Below are 16,679 nucleotides of genomic sequence, written 5' to 3' on the forward strand. Positions count from 1 at the left end.
TTCCCCTTCTGGCGGTCAAAACAGGTCAAGGAGGGCTCTGCTTGTATGACAGACGACTGATAAACAGCAAAGTGGGACTCCTCCCTAGAGCATTTCCAAGCCAGCTGGGTACAAGTCCTCAAACGTGTGGTTCTCACTGCTGGCTGCACATCAGAATTACCTGTGGAGCTTTGTAAACTATACCGGAGGCTCCTGAAGCAAAATGTCAGCTAGGTACTCCCCAGGTAGTTTTTAAAAGCTCTCTGGGTGATTCTGCCATGGAGGCAGGGTTGAGGAGCTAGCACGGGCATTTAGGTTCTCCAGCTCAGAGAAAACACTTTAGCACCCTCAAATTTATGCTAGCATAGCAGTCGCCAACAAAGCCTGTTCTTCCTCCAAAGTCTTGCACTCCAAGTTAGCAAGGTGGCCGAACCTCAAGGCCACACAATGCTAGGACTGGGGAGACCACACTGCTAGGGACAAGGGTTGACAGATCACAGACTTGTACTCAATCCAGCTGAGTCACAAATTCAACTCTGTGAACCCAGGAAGCCAAACCAAAAAAAAAAAGGGAAACACACTCAGTGATAATGAACATTGTCTATAATAACCCACAGCAGCCTATGCATGATGAGTGCTCAATAAATATTTATTGAATGAATAAATGAACAGGAGCTTAAATCCTAATTACTCTTCACTGGGATAGACTTAATTTTTCTCAGAGAACCTGGTGGGAATCAAATCACAGGAGAAGCAAAAGTAACCAAAGAACAATGAGACAAAATTCAACCAGGGGCATTTCCATCAAGACTACTAATTATGGAGATAAAAATGGAAAAATCTTTATCAAGGAATACTTAAGTAGCTGCATTCTGTGGTGGTAAAGTGGTGACAAAGAGGTAGAGACCAGAAGATGCCTACCATAAAATCTAGTCCCCATTTTCTCTTCAGTAACAGAATGCCAGTTATACTTAGGGTAGCTATGCCCCAGCTGAGAACCGAAGAGCCTCCTGATCAAAGTGAAAGAGAAGAGTGAAAAAGCTGGCTTAAAACTCAACATTCAAAAAACGAAGATCATGGCATCCAGTCCCATCACTTCATGGCAAATAGATGGGGAAACAGTGGAAACAGTGACAGACTTTTTTTGAGGGGCTCCAAAATCACTGCAGATGGTGACTACAGCCATGAAATTAAAAGACGCTTGTTCCTTGAAGAAAAGCTATGACCAACCTAGACAGCGTATTAAAAAGCAGAGACATTACTTTGCCAGCAAAGGTCCATCTAGTCAAAGCTATGGTTTTTCCAGTAGTCATATGTATGGATGTGAGAGTTGGACTATAAAGAAAGCTGAGGACCAATGAATTGATGCTTTTGAACTGTGGTGTTGAAGAAGACTCTTGAGAGTCCCTTGAACAGCAAGGAGATCCAAGCAGTCAATCAGTCCTGAATATTCATTGGAAGGACTGATGCTGAAGCTCCAATACTTTGGCCACCTGACGCGAAGAACTAACTCATTGGAAAAGACCTTGATACTGGAAAAGATTGAAGGCAGGAGTAGAAGGGGACGACAGAGGATGAGATGGTTGGATGGCGTCACCAAGTCGATGAACATGAGTTTGAGCAGGCTCCGGGAGTTAGTGATGTGTAGTGGGAATTCCTAATAATGTACTTTCACAGCCTTGAGAAATTCCACAGAAATAGTACCTAGAAAAACAGCATATGTTAAGAAATTACGTTAATGATTATCTTTCACGTTTTTCTTAAGAATAATCTCCTTGTTACAAAGCCCAAGGCCAGAACCAGAAGGGAGTATGACTGGGATCATAAAAGCACGGACCTTGGAACATCGGGTTGGTGCCAGGCATGAACGCTGCCTACACACTTGCTAGTTGTTCCCGGGACTAGCCCAGAAGGGAACAGCCTGAGGTAAACACAAGGATGATTGTGTAAACACAAGGATCTGGACTATGGCAGTGTAGTCCATGACACTAATAGGAGTACGTGATTAACACAGCATGTCTTGAAAAAGATAAGATCTGAGAAAATCTTGTAGTCTGCAATTAGGAATAAAAGTTGTACTCAGAGTGGACTCTGCACCTCAGTCCAATAGAGACTGCAGGTCCCCTGATCCATTGCACCAGATTTCCTGTTCTGTCTTCATTCTCCTCGCTCGCTCCTGGCCCATTAGGGCAACAGTGATGGACCAGGAAGCTTGGCGTGCTGCAGCCCATGGGGTCGCAAAGAGTCGGACATAGCTGAGCTGACTGATGCCCCAATTAATGACTACGTTTCCACACCGTCCAGCCATATTGACAACACTTTAGCAGATGTGACAGAAGCAGAAGTCTCATAGGGCCTCCAGGAGTCTCAAGGGAAAGGGAGGCATTCTTGAGTCTCCCTGCATCCTGCTGCCTCAAGCCATCTTGAGCCATGAGTATGATGTCAACTCACTGGGAATGGCACAGAAAGCTAGGACTTCAGACAGAGGCCATGTACCAAGCCTGGGCCTTGCAACTCTGGACCTCCCAAAACTAAGCCGAACTGACACAACAATCTTAACTTGGAAGTTTAGGGAAGCTATAAAAACATGTAAGGTAATTATCCAAAAAACAGTGCCTTCCTAATCCAAACACGGGTACACAGAGACAGATGACTGCTCTAAGTATATCATTTATTGAGCACCATGTGTCAGACAATTTATACACATTATCTTGTTTAATCCTCATAACATTCCCACCAAACAGATATCATCTTCATGTCACAGGTGACACACCAGAGGTTCACAGAATTTAACAGTTTGCATAAAGTCAAAAAGCTGGTAACAGTTGGACCTGGAAATCTAACCCAAGTTGATAAGACTGCATAATCCATGCTCTTTCCACTAATCATGTTGAATGCATAAGAAAAGCTCAAAAACTTTGCCTTGAACAGATATCTAGGTTCTAAAGTTAGTAGCACACAGCCAGAGCATGGTCTCACAAACAAGGCTAGCCCTTCTTACTTTCAGCAATGCTTCTCAGACCCCAAAGTAAAAAGCATTTAGTAAACAATAAATACCAATTCTCTTATAACAGCCCTTTTAACTTTACATGGAGATTTTAAATGATGTAACTATTTCATTTAACTGCTAAAATTATTTTTGTTTAAAATTACATGGAAAAGAATAATTTAATCCTATACTTCAGTCATATAAACAGAAAATATATATGAGGCCTTGAAGATATTTCCCTTGCCTTGAAAATATGTCTTTGAGTTCATCTAGTATATAACTACCTGGCATTTTATCCTTCCAACTTGAAGAATTTTTAATTAAATCCCAAGAAGAGACACTTTCAGGTAAGAGGATCAATACCCCAGGGCTTTTCCGGTTTTAGCACTAGAAGTCCTGTATCCTGGGAACTCCATCAGTCCTGGGATAATCTGAAGACTGATCACTCTGTGGCCTCAGGGTACCATATATATGCATCGTTATGACTTCAACAAAATGTATTAGAATGTGGACAGTTTATATGAAATTGGAGATGAGCATTATTAAAAAGGCTAATTCCCTGGTGGCTCAGCAGTAAAGAGTATGCCTGCAGTGCAGGAGACGTGGGCTCAATCCCTCTGTCAGGAAGATCTTCTGGAGAAGGAAATGGCAACCCACTCCAGTATTTCTTGCCTCGGGAATCCCATGGACAGAGAGGCTTGGAGGGCTACAGTCTATGGGGTCACAAAGAGTCAGACACAACTGAGTGACTAAATCACCACCATTATTATAAAGTATGATTGTAAGATATTTAGGCAGCTAAGCAAAAAAAAAGAAATTATAAAGCTCAGTATAATCATGCTTAACTAAGAAAATGTTGCTGAGAACATCACAAGTGTATGTCAAATTCGTCACTGTGGTGATATTCAACAAGTTCACCAGGATTACCATTCACCCACTCCAAAAATGGGCTCTGACAGGCACACACATGTTTACATACAACAGACATCTTATATACATATATAAAACTGAGACACTGTATGAGGAAAGGACAAATTTCAAACAACAGTGTCAGAGCACAAATGGTTCCTGACTTGTGTGTGCCCGTGTGCCGTTTGCTCAGTCATGTCCAACTCCTGCGGCCCCACAGGCTGCAGCCCACCAGTCTCTTCTGTCCACGGGATTTCCCAGGCAAGAATACTGGAGTGGGTTGCCATGTCCTCATCGAGGGGATCTTTCCAACCCAGAGATCAAACCCACATCTCCTATTTCTCCTGCATTACAGGTGAATTCTTTACCCACTGAGCCATCAGGGAAGCCTAACCTACAATGATCCAACTTATGGTTTTATCCACTTTACCAATGGCACAAAAGCAATATGCATTTAGTAGAAATCCTACTTTGAACGGTAAATTTTGATCTTTTCCTGGGCTAGTAATAGGTGAAGCAAAAGATTCTCTTGCCTTGATGGGCAGCAGCAAGCCACAGCTCCCAAAGAATAACTGGGGTTGCTGGCTAGCAATCACCATGGTAAATGACCCATATTCTTACAACCATTCTATTTTTCACTTTCACTAGTATTCAATAAATTATATAAGATATACAACACTTTATTACAGAATAAGCTTTGTGGCAGATGACTTTGTCTAACTGTGGGCTAATGTAAGTGCTCGAAAGTCATTTAGTTGTGTCCAACTCTGTGATGCAACAGACTGTAGCCCATCAGGCTCCTCTGTCCATGGAATTCTTCACGCAAGGATATTGGAGTGGGTTGACATTCCCTTCTCCAGGGGATTTTTCTGACCCAGGGATCGAACCCACGTTTCCTGCATTGCAGGCAAATTCTTTACCATCTGAGACACCAGGGAAGCCCAATATAAGTGTTCAGAGAACGCTTAAAGACAGCTAAGCTTAGCTATCATGTTCGACAGGCATAGTAAATGGATTTTCAAATGAGGATATTTTCAACTTATGTTTATGAGAACATAACGCCGTCATGGAGAGAGGAGCCTGATGGGCTACAGTCCATGGAGTCACAAGAGTCAGACACAACTCAGTAACTATACCACCACCACCAACCCCATCATAAGCCAGTGAGGGCTGTACCTCATCTCTGTGAAATGGTGGAAAAGTTTAATTTTGATGTTTCAGTTCCATGGTATGATAAGAGGCTTAAAACTTTCTGGGGTAGAAACAGGAAATCTGTAAGTTAAAAGAGGTTGGACCCAGACATATACTTAAGTCCTTTGTAACCTGAACACTCCATGACCCGAGTCATCCCTTTTTGCCCTCTTTTACAGAAGAAAAAAGTTAGGCCAGAGAGTTACATGGCACTCCAAGGATCCAGGTCTATAGGTTAAAAGTGGTTGGACCCAGACATATACTTAGGTCCTTTGTAACCTGAACACTCCATGACCCAAGTCATTCCTTGTGACCTCTTTCTTTTACAGGAGAAACAAGTTAGGCCATAGAGTTACATGGCACTCTAAGGGTCCAGGTTTGGCTTGTGAAAGAGGCTGGACAGCTGATTAGCCATATTCTCATCAGAATTATGCTCAGAAACACTTAGAATCAACATAGACTGTGGTCAGCATGGGCAGACAAGTAACACATTTCACCTCATGGGGGACATTTCACATAGTTTAACTCATCAACAGATGAACTTGCCTCAAGTTTTAAATAGAACTCTGAGCTCAGAAACTCTTTGTTATTAGTTACTTCAACCATACAATCGCACAATATACATAGCAGTACTTTCCATGAACACTCTGAATAAGCCTAAAGAATGAACAAAGTAATTTGAAAACAAACACCTTTGTAGTCTGGAGGATCTGGAGGATCTTCAAAAAACAGAAAACAATTTTCAAAACTAATTACTGCTGTTGTCCAGTATTTCCAGCATCAGGGTCTTTTGTAAGGAAAACAAGTATCTGTCCATTATAAGCTGTGCCGGAATAATGAGAAAGCTTGGTGTGTATTCTGACAATTTCATTCTTCTAGCTGAGAGAGATTACAAACGCGCACAGAACTCTACAGGCATATACTGTTCAAACAGTATGTCACTGTCTCTTAACCCGGGAAGGCCCCCAAATTAGATAAACAGGAAAATCTGCTGCCTCAGAGGGGAAAGATGAATTGTTCCAGGTAGCAGGCTTGTACTGAGTTGATTTTCAATCACTTTTGAATTTATGCTGATCCATCTAGACGCCGGCCCTGTGCCCAATAGATAATGGTACTACCATTTTAAGGGTACAACTTACGGCTGTGATGCGGGCCAAAGCGTGCTGATCCAAACCACTCTTACCTTGGCTTCAAGGCGTACCCCTTTCTAACAAGCAGCAGCAGTGTATACACACACTGAGCCTAAGGCCAGGGCTGCTGGGCTAAGGATCCTCGGGTAAATCACTCACATCTCCCGGGCTCTCAGTAAGTCTCTAAAACCAAACTAAATGTAAATATATTTTAAAAAAATACTTGAAAGAGTTTCTGGAAATTATGAAGCTATAATACTGAAGAGGAAAAGTTAAAATTTTACGTAGCCTCCTGCTCCTTCTGCCTCTCTAACACAGCTTGCTCCTTGCAAAGTCTGGATCACGTAGGTCACGCAGTCTCAGAAAGTGGGGACTTACAATACTAGGAACTGGAGCTTATCTCATTCACCCCTGTCCTGCTCTTTGCAGTTGCCCAGCCCCTGCAAACCCGCTTATTCATGCCTGTCCGTGTATAGGTCAGGCATCCCCCTCCCCATCTTGACTGCTGTTCCCACACGAGCGCAAAACCCCTTAGTTTAAACCAGCCTGTTAGCAGCTAGTGTTGCCCACTATAGTCTATAAAAACTCTGTAACCCCTTTGCTCAGGGCTCAGAGCTTGTAATGTTAGCTCCTCTGGGCCCACCAGCGTCATAAACCCGAGTTCTCCAACTCTCTAAGTGTGGTGCTTGGTTTCTTGATTACTGGTTTCTGCAACATTTCTGGAGGCCCCAGCAAGACTCCAACCATGCCAACCCCTGGAGCCGCCAGACTGGTGGCTTGGCTGGGCTGGAGCGAAGGAACCCCGAGATGAACGAGGAGGCATGCCACCTGATGGTATCCCTGCTTTTCTTTCAGACTGGTGTTCCGACTCTCTGGATGGCTGAGCCCCAGCTGGACTCATTGGAGGGACGGACCAAACTCACCAGGAATGGCCATAGGATCAGGTCAGGTCCTGGAGCCAGTCCCCGGTCAGGTCCTACCCCAACGGGTAGAAGAGGAGACTGCTCACCTCCTTGGAGCTCCCAGGAAGGAAGCAAAAGTTAAGGAAACCTGAGGACTCAGGAGAAGGGAAGCACTGTGATAGCCTCTGAATGATTGTGAGTGCATGATTGCTGACTGAATGGAGTGAGAGAAATTTTTCTTTTTGGAAACTGCAAAACCAATTCTTTTTGCATTTGAAGTTAAAAACAACTAGCTTGTTAAAAGGCTTTCGTAAGGAAAAGTTTGAAGTTAACCCTTTCCATTTCCTTGAAATACACAGCCAACTTTGCCTGAGGCCTCAGCCTTAGGCAAGTTAGAACTTCAAGCAAGTGAAAAAGGAGGTCAAAGAGATATTTTAAATCTCAAACAGAAAAATATAAGATCTCTGTCTGTTTGTCTGTATTTATGTACGTTTCAGTGTATATCTTTTGTTTTTTTCTGATAATATTGTTGAAGTTGTAAATGAGTTCTAATTTAATTGGCCTAAAGAAAAGTAAGCACTTACGAATCAAACAATTCTAAATATAAGAAAAATTAAATAAATTTCAGAGTCACATAAACTGGGTAATATTCAACATTAAATATCTAGTATTAATGTTTGTTTGCTAATCTAATAAGGAAGAAGTAGGATGTATGTTTTTAATAAAGAAGATATAAAAATTAAAATTACATTTTATAAAGGGAAAAGAAAGTAGGTCTGACTTACAGATGGCTGTTACAGAAAGTGGTTAAAAGGTATGTGAAAGGTGGACCCTGAAAAAATGTTTTGTGCATGGGTAGGACTAAGTTTAAAATAAATTTAATTAAGTTTACCTAAATGAGTTTAAAGTAAACTGGTGCAAAAACTTAAACTCGGCCTTTCTATTAAGAGGACATACTTTCTTCAGACGTTGAACTGCTTTTAATTATAGATTAAAGTTTACCTCTTAATTGATCTGTTCTATATTTACCTTTGAAATCTTTTGTTAACTTTGGCTAAGTAAATAACTATTATTTCACAGTAACTTATATGATCCTACCTGAGTGACTGTTATAAATCCTTTTGACATTTATTGACAAAACTTCCTAAATAACTTGACTTCTAGCTAACTTTGGGATGCTTCAGAGGGCCCCTGAGACATTCCAAAGAGCTATTAAGTTACCTTGGTTCACTGGACATGTTAAATCACATGGGAAGTACTGTTAAAGGGATGATAAATATTTTCAGGTTATACTGTATGATTGATACTCAGTTCAGTTCAGTCACTCAGTCGTGTCCGACTCTTTGCGACCCCATGAATCGCAGCATGCCAGGCCTCCCTGTCCATCACCAACTCCCAGAGTTTACTCAAACTCATGTCCATCAAGTCGGTGATGCCATCCAGCCATCTCATCCTCCATCAGCCCTTCTCCTCTTGCCCCCCAATCTTTCCCAATATCAGGGTCTTTTCAAGTGAATCAGCTCTTCGCATCAGGTGGCCAAAGTACTGGAGTTTCAGCTTCAACATCAGTCCTTCCAATGAACACCCAGGACTGATCTTCTTTAGGATGGAATGGTTAGATCTCCTTGCAGTCCAAGGGACTCTCAAGAGTCTTCTCCAACACCACAGTTCAAAAGCATCAATTCTTCGGCACTCAGCTTTCTTCACAGTCCAACTCTCACATCCATACATGACCATTGGAAAAACCGTAGCCTTGACTAGATGGACCTTTGTTGGCAGAGTAATGTCTCTGCTTTTTAATATGCTATCTAGGTCGGTCATAAGTTTCCTTCCAAGGAGTAAGTGTCTTTTAATTTCATGGCTGCAATCACCATCTGCAGTGATTTTGGAGCCCCCCCAAAAAATAAAGTCTGACACTGTTTCCCCATCTATTTCCCATGAAGTGATGGGACCAGATGCCATGATCTTAGTTTTCTGAATGTTGAGCTTTAAGCCAACTTTTTCACTCTCCTCTTTCACTTTCATTAAGAGGCTTTTTATAGTTCCTCTTCACTTTCTGCCATAAGGGTGGGGTCATCTGCATATCTGAGGTTATTGATATTTCTCCCGACAATCTTGATTCCAGCTTGTGCTTCTTCCAGCCCAGTGTTTCTCATGATGTACTCTGCATATAAGTTAAATAAGCAGGGTGACAATATACAGCCTTGACGTACTCCTTTTCCTATTTGGAACCAGTCTGTTGTTTCATGTCCAGTTCTAACTGTTGCTTCCTGACCTGCATATAAGTTTCTAAAGAGGCAGGTCAGGTGGTCTGGTATTCCCATCTCTTTCAGAATTTTCCACAGTTTATTGTGATCCACACAATGATGTAACTAATATAGATATCCTAAAATTATGTGAAATTCATATAGCTTTGATATGCCCTAATAAAATATGGTCAATTGTAATTCTAGTTATCATATTAAAGTGTTATAACCAGGTTTCTTTGTCAACTGCAACAGAAGCAGATTTTAAACATCCCTTCTATGGTTTTACTCTCATGCCTTTAGAAAAATACTGCTAGTTCTTCAAGATTTATGGAAAAGACTTTCTAAAATTAAGCAGATAAACAAATTTTTGTTATTAACAGTAAGCTGGTACCAGACTGGAATTTGGTATTCTGTTTAGAGAACAAAGTTTTCTTAGAATGCAGATTTTGATAACAGATTATGAATTTCTTTGCCTTTAAGTGGTTTATATTTGTTTTCAAAATCTTTTTGTTACTTTGGTAAAGTAAATAAACATTATTTAAGATTATGGTACATGTAGAGAAAGCTCATTCTACTTCAGCAAAAACTAACCCCTCACAGTTAGATTTTCGCTATCCTAATGTCCTTAAAACATGGCAATAGTCTGCTCCTAAATGAGGAAATTAAAAATGGATAAACAGCTGAAAATAAGAGAGCAGGGCTATGGGAAATCCAAGACACCCACTTGGCTTTTCCCGGCTCCCTGACAGACCTCATTTTAATTTGATGGGTTAAAGCCTTACCTGGCTACAGTGTTAATGTCCTCACAATGAGTTCTCCAAAAAAGAAAAAATGTTTCACTGAATATTCTAGTTTTGTTAATTAAGGTCAGTGCTTACTATCACTCACTTCTGAGATAGTTTCTTGTTATACTGCTAAAAGATTTAATTAAGTTATTAAAAAGGATACTCTAAGATTGTTTCTAAAGCTTATCTCAGTAACCAGTCTTTGGATGAAGATGCTCCATGATGTACAACCAGGAGATTAACACTTGGCTATAATCATTTAACGAGTCAGATAACCTGGGGTATATCAGGGTATACCCAATGAAAGTTCTTGACTTAAATTCCTGCTTGTAATCTTACTAATAACTGCTAGTTGTATTATTTTCTATGTAGCTTGCCTCAGAAGTTATTTCTTACCTTACCAAATGTGTGACTGAGCCTGTGATAAAATGCTGGTATGCAGTTCCATATGAGATCAATAATTGTAATAATGTAACTCTAGATATGGGAAGAAGCAACAAGAGGAAATATTTTCCTGGACCAAGAGGCTAGTAAGACAGGTGTGGTCCAGAGACTTTTGCTACTTACCAGGCCTGGTCTAGTGACAATACACCGAGTGGCCTGTCAACGGAGTCTTTGTTAGATCTGGGAATGAGACTTTCCAGCACCGTGGGACACAATGACCATGAAATGCCCCCAAAACACGGTCAAATATGTGGCTATGAAAGGGCCCTGCTGACTGGAAGTTGGCCCTTGCCAGCTGCCTCTACAAAGGTTAAATCATGACCACTCTAAGATGCTGACCTTCAACACCCCCTTGAAAGGAGTTCAGGGTGGAGACAAAAAATAAGGCACTCTGTGCTCTGGGAAAACCCCAGAAAAACAGGTTTTCAGATAGTCAGATGTTTTCAGGTAAAGATTTTTATGAGTCCAAATTCTTGCATCTTCTCATATCTAGAGAAACACTAATGTCACAAACCAACGTCTAGACCTGGTTCTCCTGGCTAGCCCTCCAGCAGCTTTCCTACTTCTGTTAATCTTTCGCCCATATATTTTTAACTTTCTTGTTAAGAAAGAATATCCTCAGGCCAACACCCAGACAATGTTAGAACAAGCTGCCTTATCCTTCTGTGGACTCTCATCTCCCCCTGTAAATGCACCCCGAAATCCTATTCTCCCTTTGAGATCTTATATGGGAGACCACCCCCAGTGATAGAAAAGCTCAAGGGAGACCACCAACAACTAGCTGAACTGGAGCTGTCCTGACACCTCCAGGCCCTGGGAAAAGTCTCCCACCAAATTACCCGAGAAACCTTAGAAAGGACACCCATTCCTTTGGGCGGTTGGGTTCATCCCTATCAGCAGGAGATGAGGCATGGGTTAAAGACTGGAAAAAGGAACCCCTTCAGCCACTTTGGACGGGCCCTCACATAGTCGTCCTGGCAACCCCTGCTGCTGTTAAAAGTCATAGGTGTCATTCCTTGGATCCACCACACACAGCGATTTCCTATGATGAGGACACCTGGAAAGTAGTTCAGGACCCCCAAAATCTCCTCAAGGTCCAGTTCCAAAGACAACAGCCCTCACCCATGAAGGACACTGAGCCCTGCTCTGGTCACTCCAGAGCTGACCAGTCCACGCGCGGCAGAAGCTTGAGGATTCTTCAGCCTGGCTCCAGCCACACTCCAGCGGCTGGCTGGTCAACACACAGCCAAAGCCTGAGGATCCAGCCATCAAAATATCGACGGATTTTCATTGTCAATCCTGGCCTCTATCCCTAATCGGTATTATTGCTGTTCTCTTCATTACAGAACCAACTAGACTTCCTGGCTGAGGGGGTTTTACAAAGTAGGGAGGGCTAGGCCTACTGACAGCCAAAAAGGGAGGAACCTGCCTCTTCTCGAATGAAGAATGCTGCTTTTATGTAACCAATCAGAAATAGTCAGGGACATGGTCCAACAGCTAAGGGAATGAATCATAAAAAGGAGAGAGAAATGAGCTAATTCCTGGGATAACTGAAACAATATGGGAGCTGGGCATCGTGGCTTCTCCCTTTAACAGGTCCTCTCTTCATGCTCTTTGCAATGCTCTTGTTTGGCCCTTGTATCCTCAATACAATTACCTGGATCATAACCTCTTGGATTGAATCCATAAATTTACATATGGTAATAGCTCAATATAGCCCCCTAAACAATGGAGAGCTCTGAAAGTCCTACCAAAACATGAGATGATGCTTTCTACAGTGAATGAGAGAAGCATGAGGAGGGGAGAATGAAGAGGAAAAGCTAAAATTTCACATAATCTCCTGCTCCTTCTGCCTTGGTAACTCAGCTTGCTCCTTGCAAAGCCTGGATCATGTAGGTCACACAGTCTCAGAAAGTGAGGAATACTAGGAACTGGAGCTTATCTCACTCACCCTTGTCCTGCTCTTTGCAACTGCACAGCTCCTGGAAACCTGCTTAATCATGCCTGTCCGTGTAAAGGTCAGGCATCCCCTTCTCCATCTTCACTGTTGTTCCTGTGCACGAAACCCCTTAGTTTAAACCAGCCTGTCAGCAGCTAGTGTTGCCCACTATAGTCCGTCTATAAAAACTCTGTAACCCCTTTGTTCAGGGCTCAGAGCTTGGAGTGTTAACTCCTCGGGGCCCGCCAGCGTAATAAACCTGAGTTCTCCAACTCTCTAAGTGTGGTGCTTGGTTTCCCGATTTCTGGTTTCTGCAACAATACATTATTTAAACAACTGAGTTGGCAAAGACTGTATCTCTGATGTAACAATACTGCCCCTGAGATTTATGAGTTCATGCATAATCTGTCGCAAAGTCTGTTAATTAAAATATTTAAATACACAATTAATGGTTATTAAATTCAAAAGACAAGTCAATGAAAGCACTATAAATATAGAAAGGTAGAAGTCTTCAGTATTCTAGCTTCTAGAATAGTACACTACTTGACTTAGACTGGAAATCACATGGGTGATTCTTTAAATACCAGTTTTACACATGCCCTTAGGCAGGATAAATTGTGTGGGCATTAATTACATGCACAGTTCATTTCCCCAGTAATACTTCAATGAAAACATTTTTTACCTGTATGCATTTCAATCTAAAATGCCCAGATCAACACAAACCACCTACAGGCATATTCTAATTTACAAAGAAAAAAGAATAGAATGGAATGGAAAAACTCACTATAATTACAGCTGTCTACCACGACAAAGAAAAAGCAGAATGAAACAACAAATAAAAGGCAAGCAGTACTTTTTCAAACACGGACAAAAATGTTCTTAAAAATCGCCCCAATTTCCCAAGTTCACTAATACTCAAAATTAACATAGCACCCTTTTCATACAGGATGACTATCATAGAAAGCATAACTAAATCCCAAACCCTACAAAGGAATGCTTATATTAAAATGTCCTTCATATAGTTATAACTGAATTAATTTCATAATTAAATTTTGCAATATGAATCCAGCACAGTATAATGTGAGACGCTGAATGAAAATAATAAGAGTATGAGAAATACACTAAGTATTACCGTCTCTTGGAGACTACAAAATTCTTGCAGCAGGAAGACCTGCAGAATGTAATTAAATAAAATCTGAAAACTGTGACTATATTTTCACTTAACTTGAAAACATTTTGAAGTCAGTATCGCTCTTAAATTTTAAACAAGACCTAAATTTCTCCTCTAAGAGACTGAAATTCTCTTCCAACAAAATCAGACTACTGTGGAAACTGGTAATCTTTTCTCTTTAAACATTACATAACTTCTCCCTAGACAATACGGATGTCTGAGGCTAAATCAAAACCAATGAAACTGAAAACAGAAGTGGAACTGCTAGATATTCATTCTTAACAAAGATGGCAATTATTTCTTAATTTTCAGAGAGCTGTATTTCATAAATCACTTTCTCAATACATTAGCCAGAATTATCAACTAGCAAACACTTGATGTTAATTAGCCAAAGTAAACCAGGTGAGTCATATTATAACATATACAGAACTGCAGTCAAGGAAAAACCAAAATCAAGTGACTTTTTAAAGGTTAACTTTTCTCATACTAGTATCTTCCAGGTGTAACAGAGATACGGTTCATTAGACTCTGAAGCCTGTAGAAACGTATTGATCTCAGCTACCAAGATTATAGAGCGTTCTAGTCAAAGGAGGGGGGCGGGGGGGAATTATCTGAATACCTGTTTTGAAAAGCCTGCAGTAACACTCAACTTGAGAAACAAACACACCGAACAGAAAACAAGAAGGCACGGTGAAAAAAACAAAAAAAGCAAAAGCACCGTCTCCTACCACCTCGCCGCACCTTGCTCCAAACTTTAGCTCATTTCCTCTCCGTGGTTAACTTTCAAAATAAATGGGGAGAAACCTGTCGAAACGAATTTTTAGAAATAAGTACTATAGGTGAAGCAGAAATAAACTGTTCCAAGGAAGTTGCCTAATCATTCATTTACATACACCAAAAGACACCCACATTATTCCAGTCGGTGAAGATGCTACCTCGTGAACTGCAGAGAAGAAGCCTGGACCTGTATATAAGAAACCCCAGGGGCGGCTACTCTCCCAATCGGGGGGAGAAAAAAAAACCAAAAACTATGTGGCTCTTCAAACACGCAGCTTCAGAGATGCGGACTCCGCACAAATTCAAACGAAGTCCTACCGTTCACAAGTGCAGCATCTCCGAGATGAGGCAGGGCTTGGGAGCAGGAATCCACCCACAGCCCGCTCTACTCCGCCGAAGAGGCCAAGCAGCCCCAGGCCGGGGCGTGCGGACGGCTCCTCCCGCAGCCCGAGAGGAAGCGAGCCGAACCGCGCGGCGGAACGGAGCGGCGCGCGGGGGAGGGAGGCGCGCGCGGGGCGTGGGCTCACCTGGCGCGGGGGGCGGTCAGGCGCGCGCGCCGCCGCCTCTGCAGCTGCGGCTCCTCGGCGACGGGCCACAGCGCCCCCGGACACAGCGCCCCAGCGCAGCGGGAGGGGCCCCGGCGGCCGGCGCCCGAGTGCCTCCGCCCCCGGCCCCGCCGCGCCGGCTCCGCCAAGGGCGCCAGCAGCTGCAGGCAGCGCCTCAGCGCTCGCCGCCGCACCATCCCGGGCCGAGCAGGCGCCGCAGCCCCCCGGGCGGCCCGAGGCCGCGCCGGGCCCTGGCCGAGCTAGGTTCCGCTCCTCGTCGCCCGATCACTCACTCATCGTGACCTTCGAACCTGGCAGCCCCGGGCTGGCCGCCGCTCTGGCCTTTGCCAAGATGGCCGGCCCGGCGGCGAGGCGCGCTGCGCCCCTCCCGCCCGGCCCCGGTCCTTGCCCCACTCGCCCTCCGCACAAGCCCTTCTGACACCATGCTGGCTATCCCTCCTAGACCAGACGCTAACTTGCAGATAGCTTGAACAGCTCCCGGATCAGCCGCCCTAATTGCTAAAACTAAATGGAATCGCGGTGGCGGCTCTTAGCCTGCTCTGTCCTAGGAGGCCAGTACCTGGTAGCAAGATTCTTACGGTGATGACCAAATACCACCAGATTACGATTCTTAGCTTTTCCCCAGGTTCTCATTTTTGAATTACAGGATGCAATTCATTGTTTTTTAAAGTGTTTTAAAGTATAGACAGATGCAAATAGAATTCAACAATGAATGGTTGGGTGTTCACGGGCTGGAAAGAAATACCTTCTGCCTGGGCCTCCGAATGCAGATACAACTGCGGGAAAATGCAAAACAAATTACTTTGCAATTTGAAGGTGAACGTGCCAAGTGTAATAGCGTAGGAATGTAAATCAGATTATAGCAGGTGTGGACTTTTACTCCCTCGGGGAGCTTGCAGCTGAATCTTACTGACTTAAGAGTGATTAAGAGCTGCTTCTTACTGGGTCAGTGTTCCTGGCTGCAGCAGGGAAAAGAAACAGCGCTACAAAACCAAACTATAAATTGAAGCTACTGATAGCTCAGGAGGTCTTCACAGTGCCCTTAACTAAGGAACTTTTGAAAAATGCCCTGTGTTCTCCTCACCCCAATTCTTTATGATGATTTTCAAATATACAGAAAATAGAGATGCCTTTTTGTTATACGTCTGAATAAATTGCAGGTATCAAAATCAATCACCCCTAAATACTTCAGCCTGTGTCTTCTAAAAAAATAAGAACTTTCACCTCAGAATCACAATACCAATACCACATCTAAGACAACAATTCCCTGATAGTGTTTAACATCCAGTCTGTTGCAGGAAGGGGGACCCCTTCCAGGGCCCGAAACTGGGCTCTTGTCTAACACTCGGAAATGAATTGTCCGAGGAGACACATGTTGACAAAGCAAGAGATTTTATTGGGAAAGGGCACCCGGGTGGAGAGCAGGAGGGTAAGGGAACCCAGGAGAACTGCTCTGCCGCGTGGCTCACAGTCTTGGGTTTTATGGGGATGGGATTAGTTTCCGGGTGGTCTTTGGCCAATCATTTTAATTCAGAGTCTTTCCTGGTGGCGCACGCATCGCTCAGCCAAGGTGGATGCTAGCGAGAGGGATTCTGGGAAGTGGACGGACAGGTAGTGTCTCTTCTCGATCTTTCCCGAACTCTTCCGG

General features: G+C 43.0%; 1 protein-coding gene across 4 annotated transcripts in view; it reads right to left on the reverse strand.

Moving 5' to 3' along the window:
• The window catches only part of NAPEPLD (N-acyl phosphatidylethanolamine phospholipase D), a 99,223-nt gene that overhangs the window by 38,801 nt on the left and 43,743 nt on the right, over positions 1-16,679 (reverse strand). The window contains exon 1 of one of the 4 annotated variants that reach the window (XM_065939973.1): positions 14,993-15,356. The exons of 1 other annotated variant lie outside the window; for it this stretch is intronic. In XM_065939973.1, coding sequence (XP_065796045.1) covers positions 14,993-15,207 — 215 coding nt within the window. In that variant the 5' untranslated portion in view covers positions 15,208-15,356. Of the gene's footprint in view, positions 1-14,429; positions 14,442-14,783; positions 14,912-14,992; positions 15,357-16,679 lie in introns of those variants that run through there. 2 more of the 4 variants (XM_065939974.1, XM_065939976.1) reach the window with 2 other exon arrangements.

Source organism: Muntiacus reevesi, chromosome 6, assembly GCF_963930625.1.
Source record: "Muntiacus reevesi chromosome 6, mMunRee1.1, whole genome shotgun sequence".
Lineage (NCBI taxonomy): Eukaryota > Metazoa > Chordata > Mammalia > Artiodactyla > Cervidae > Muntiacus > Muntiacus reevesi.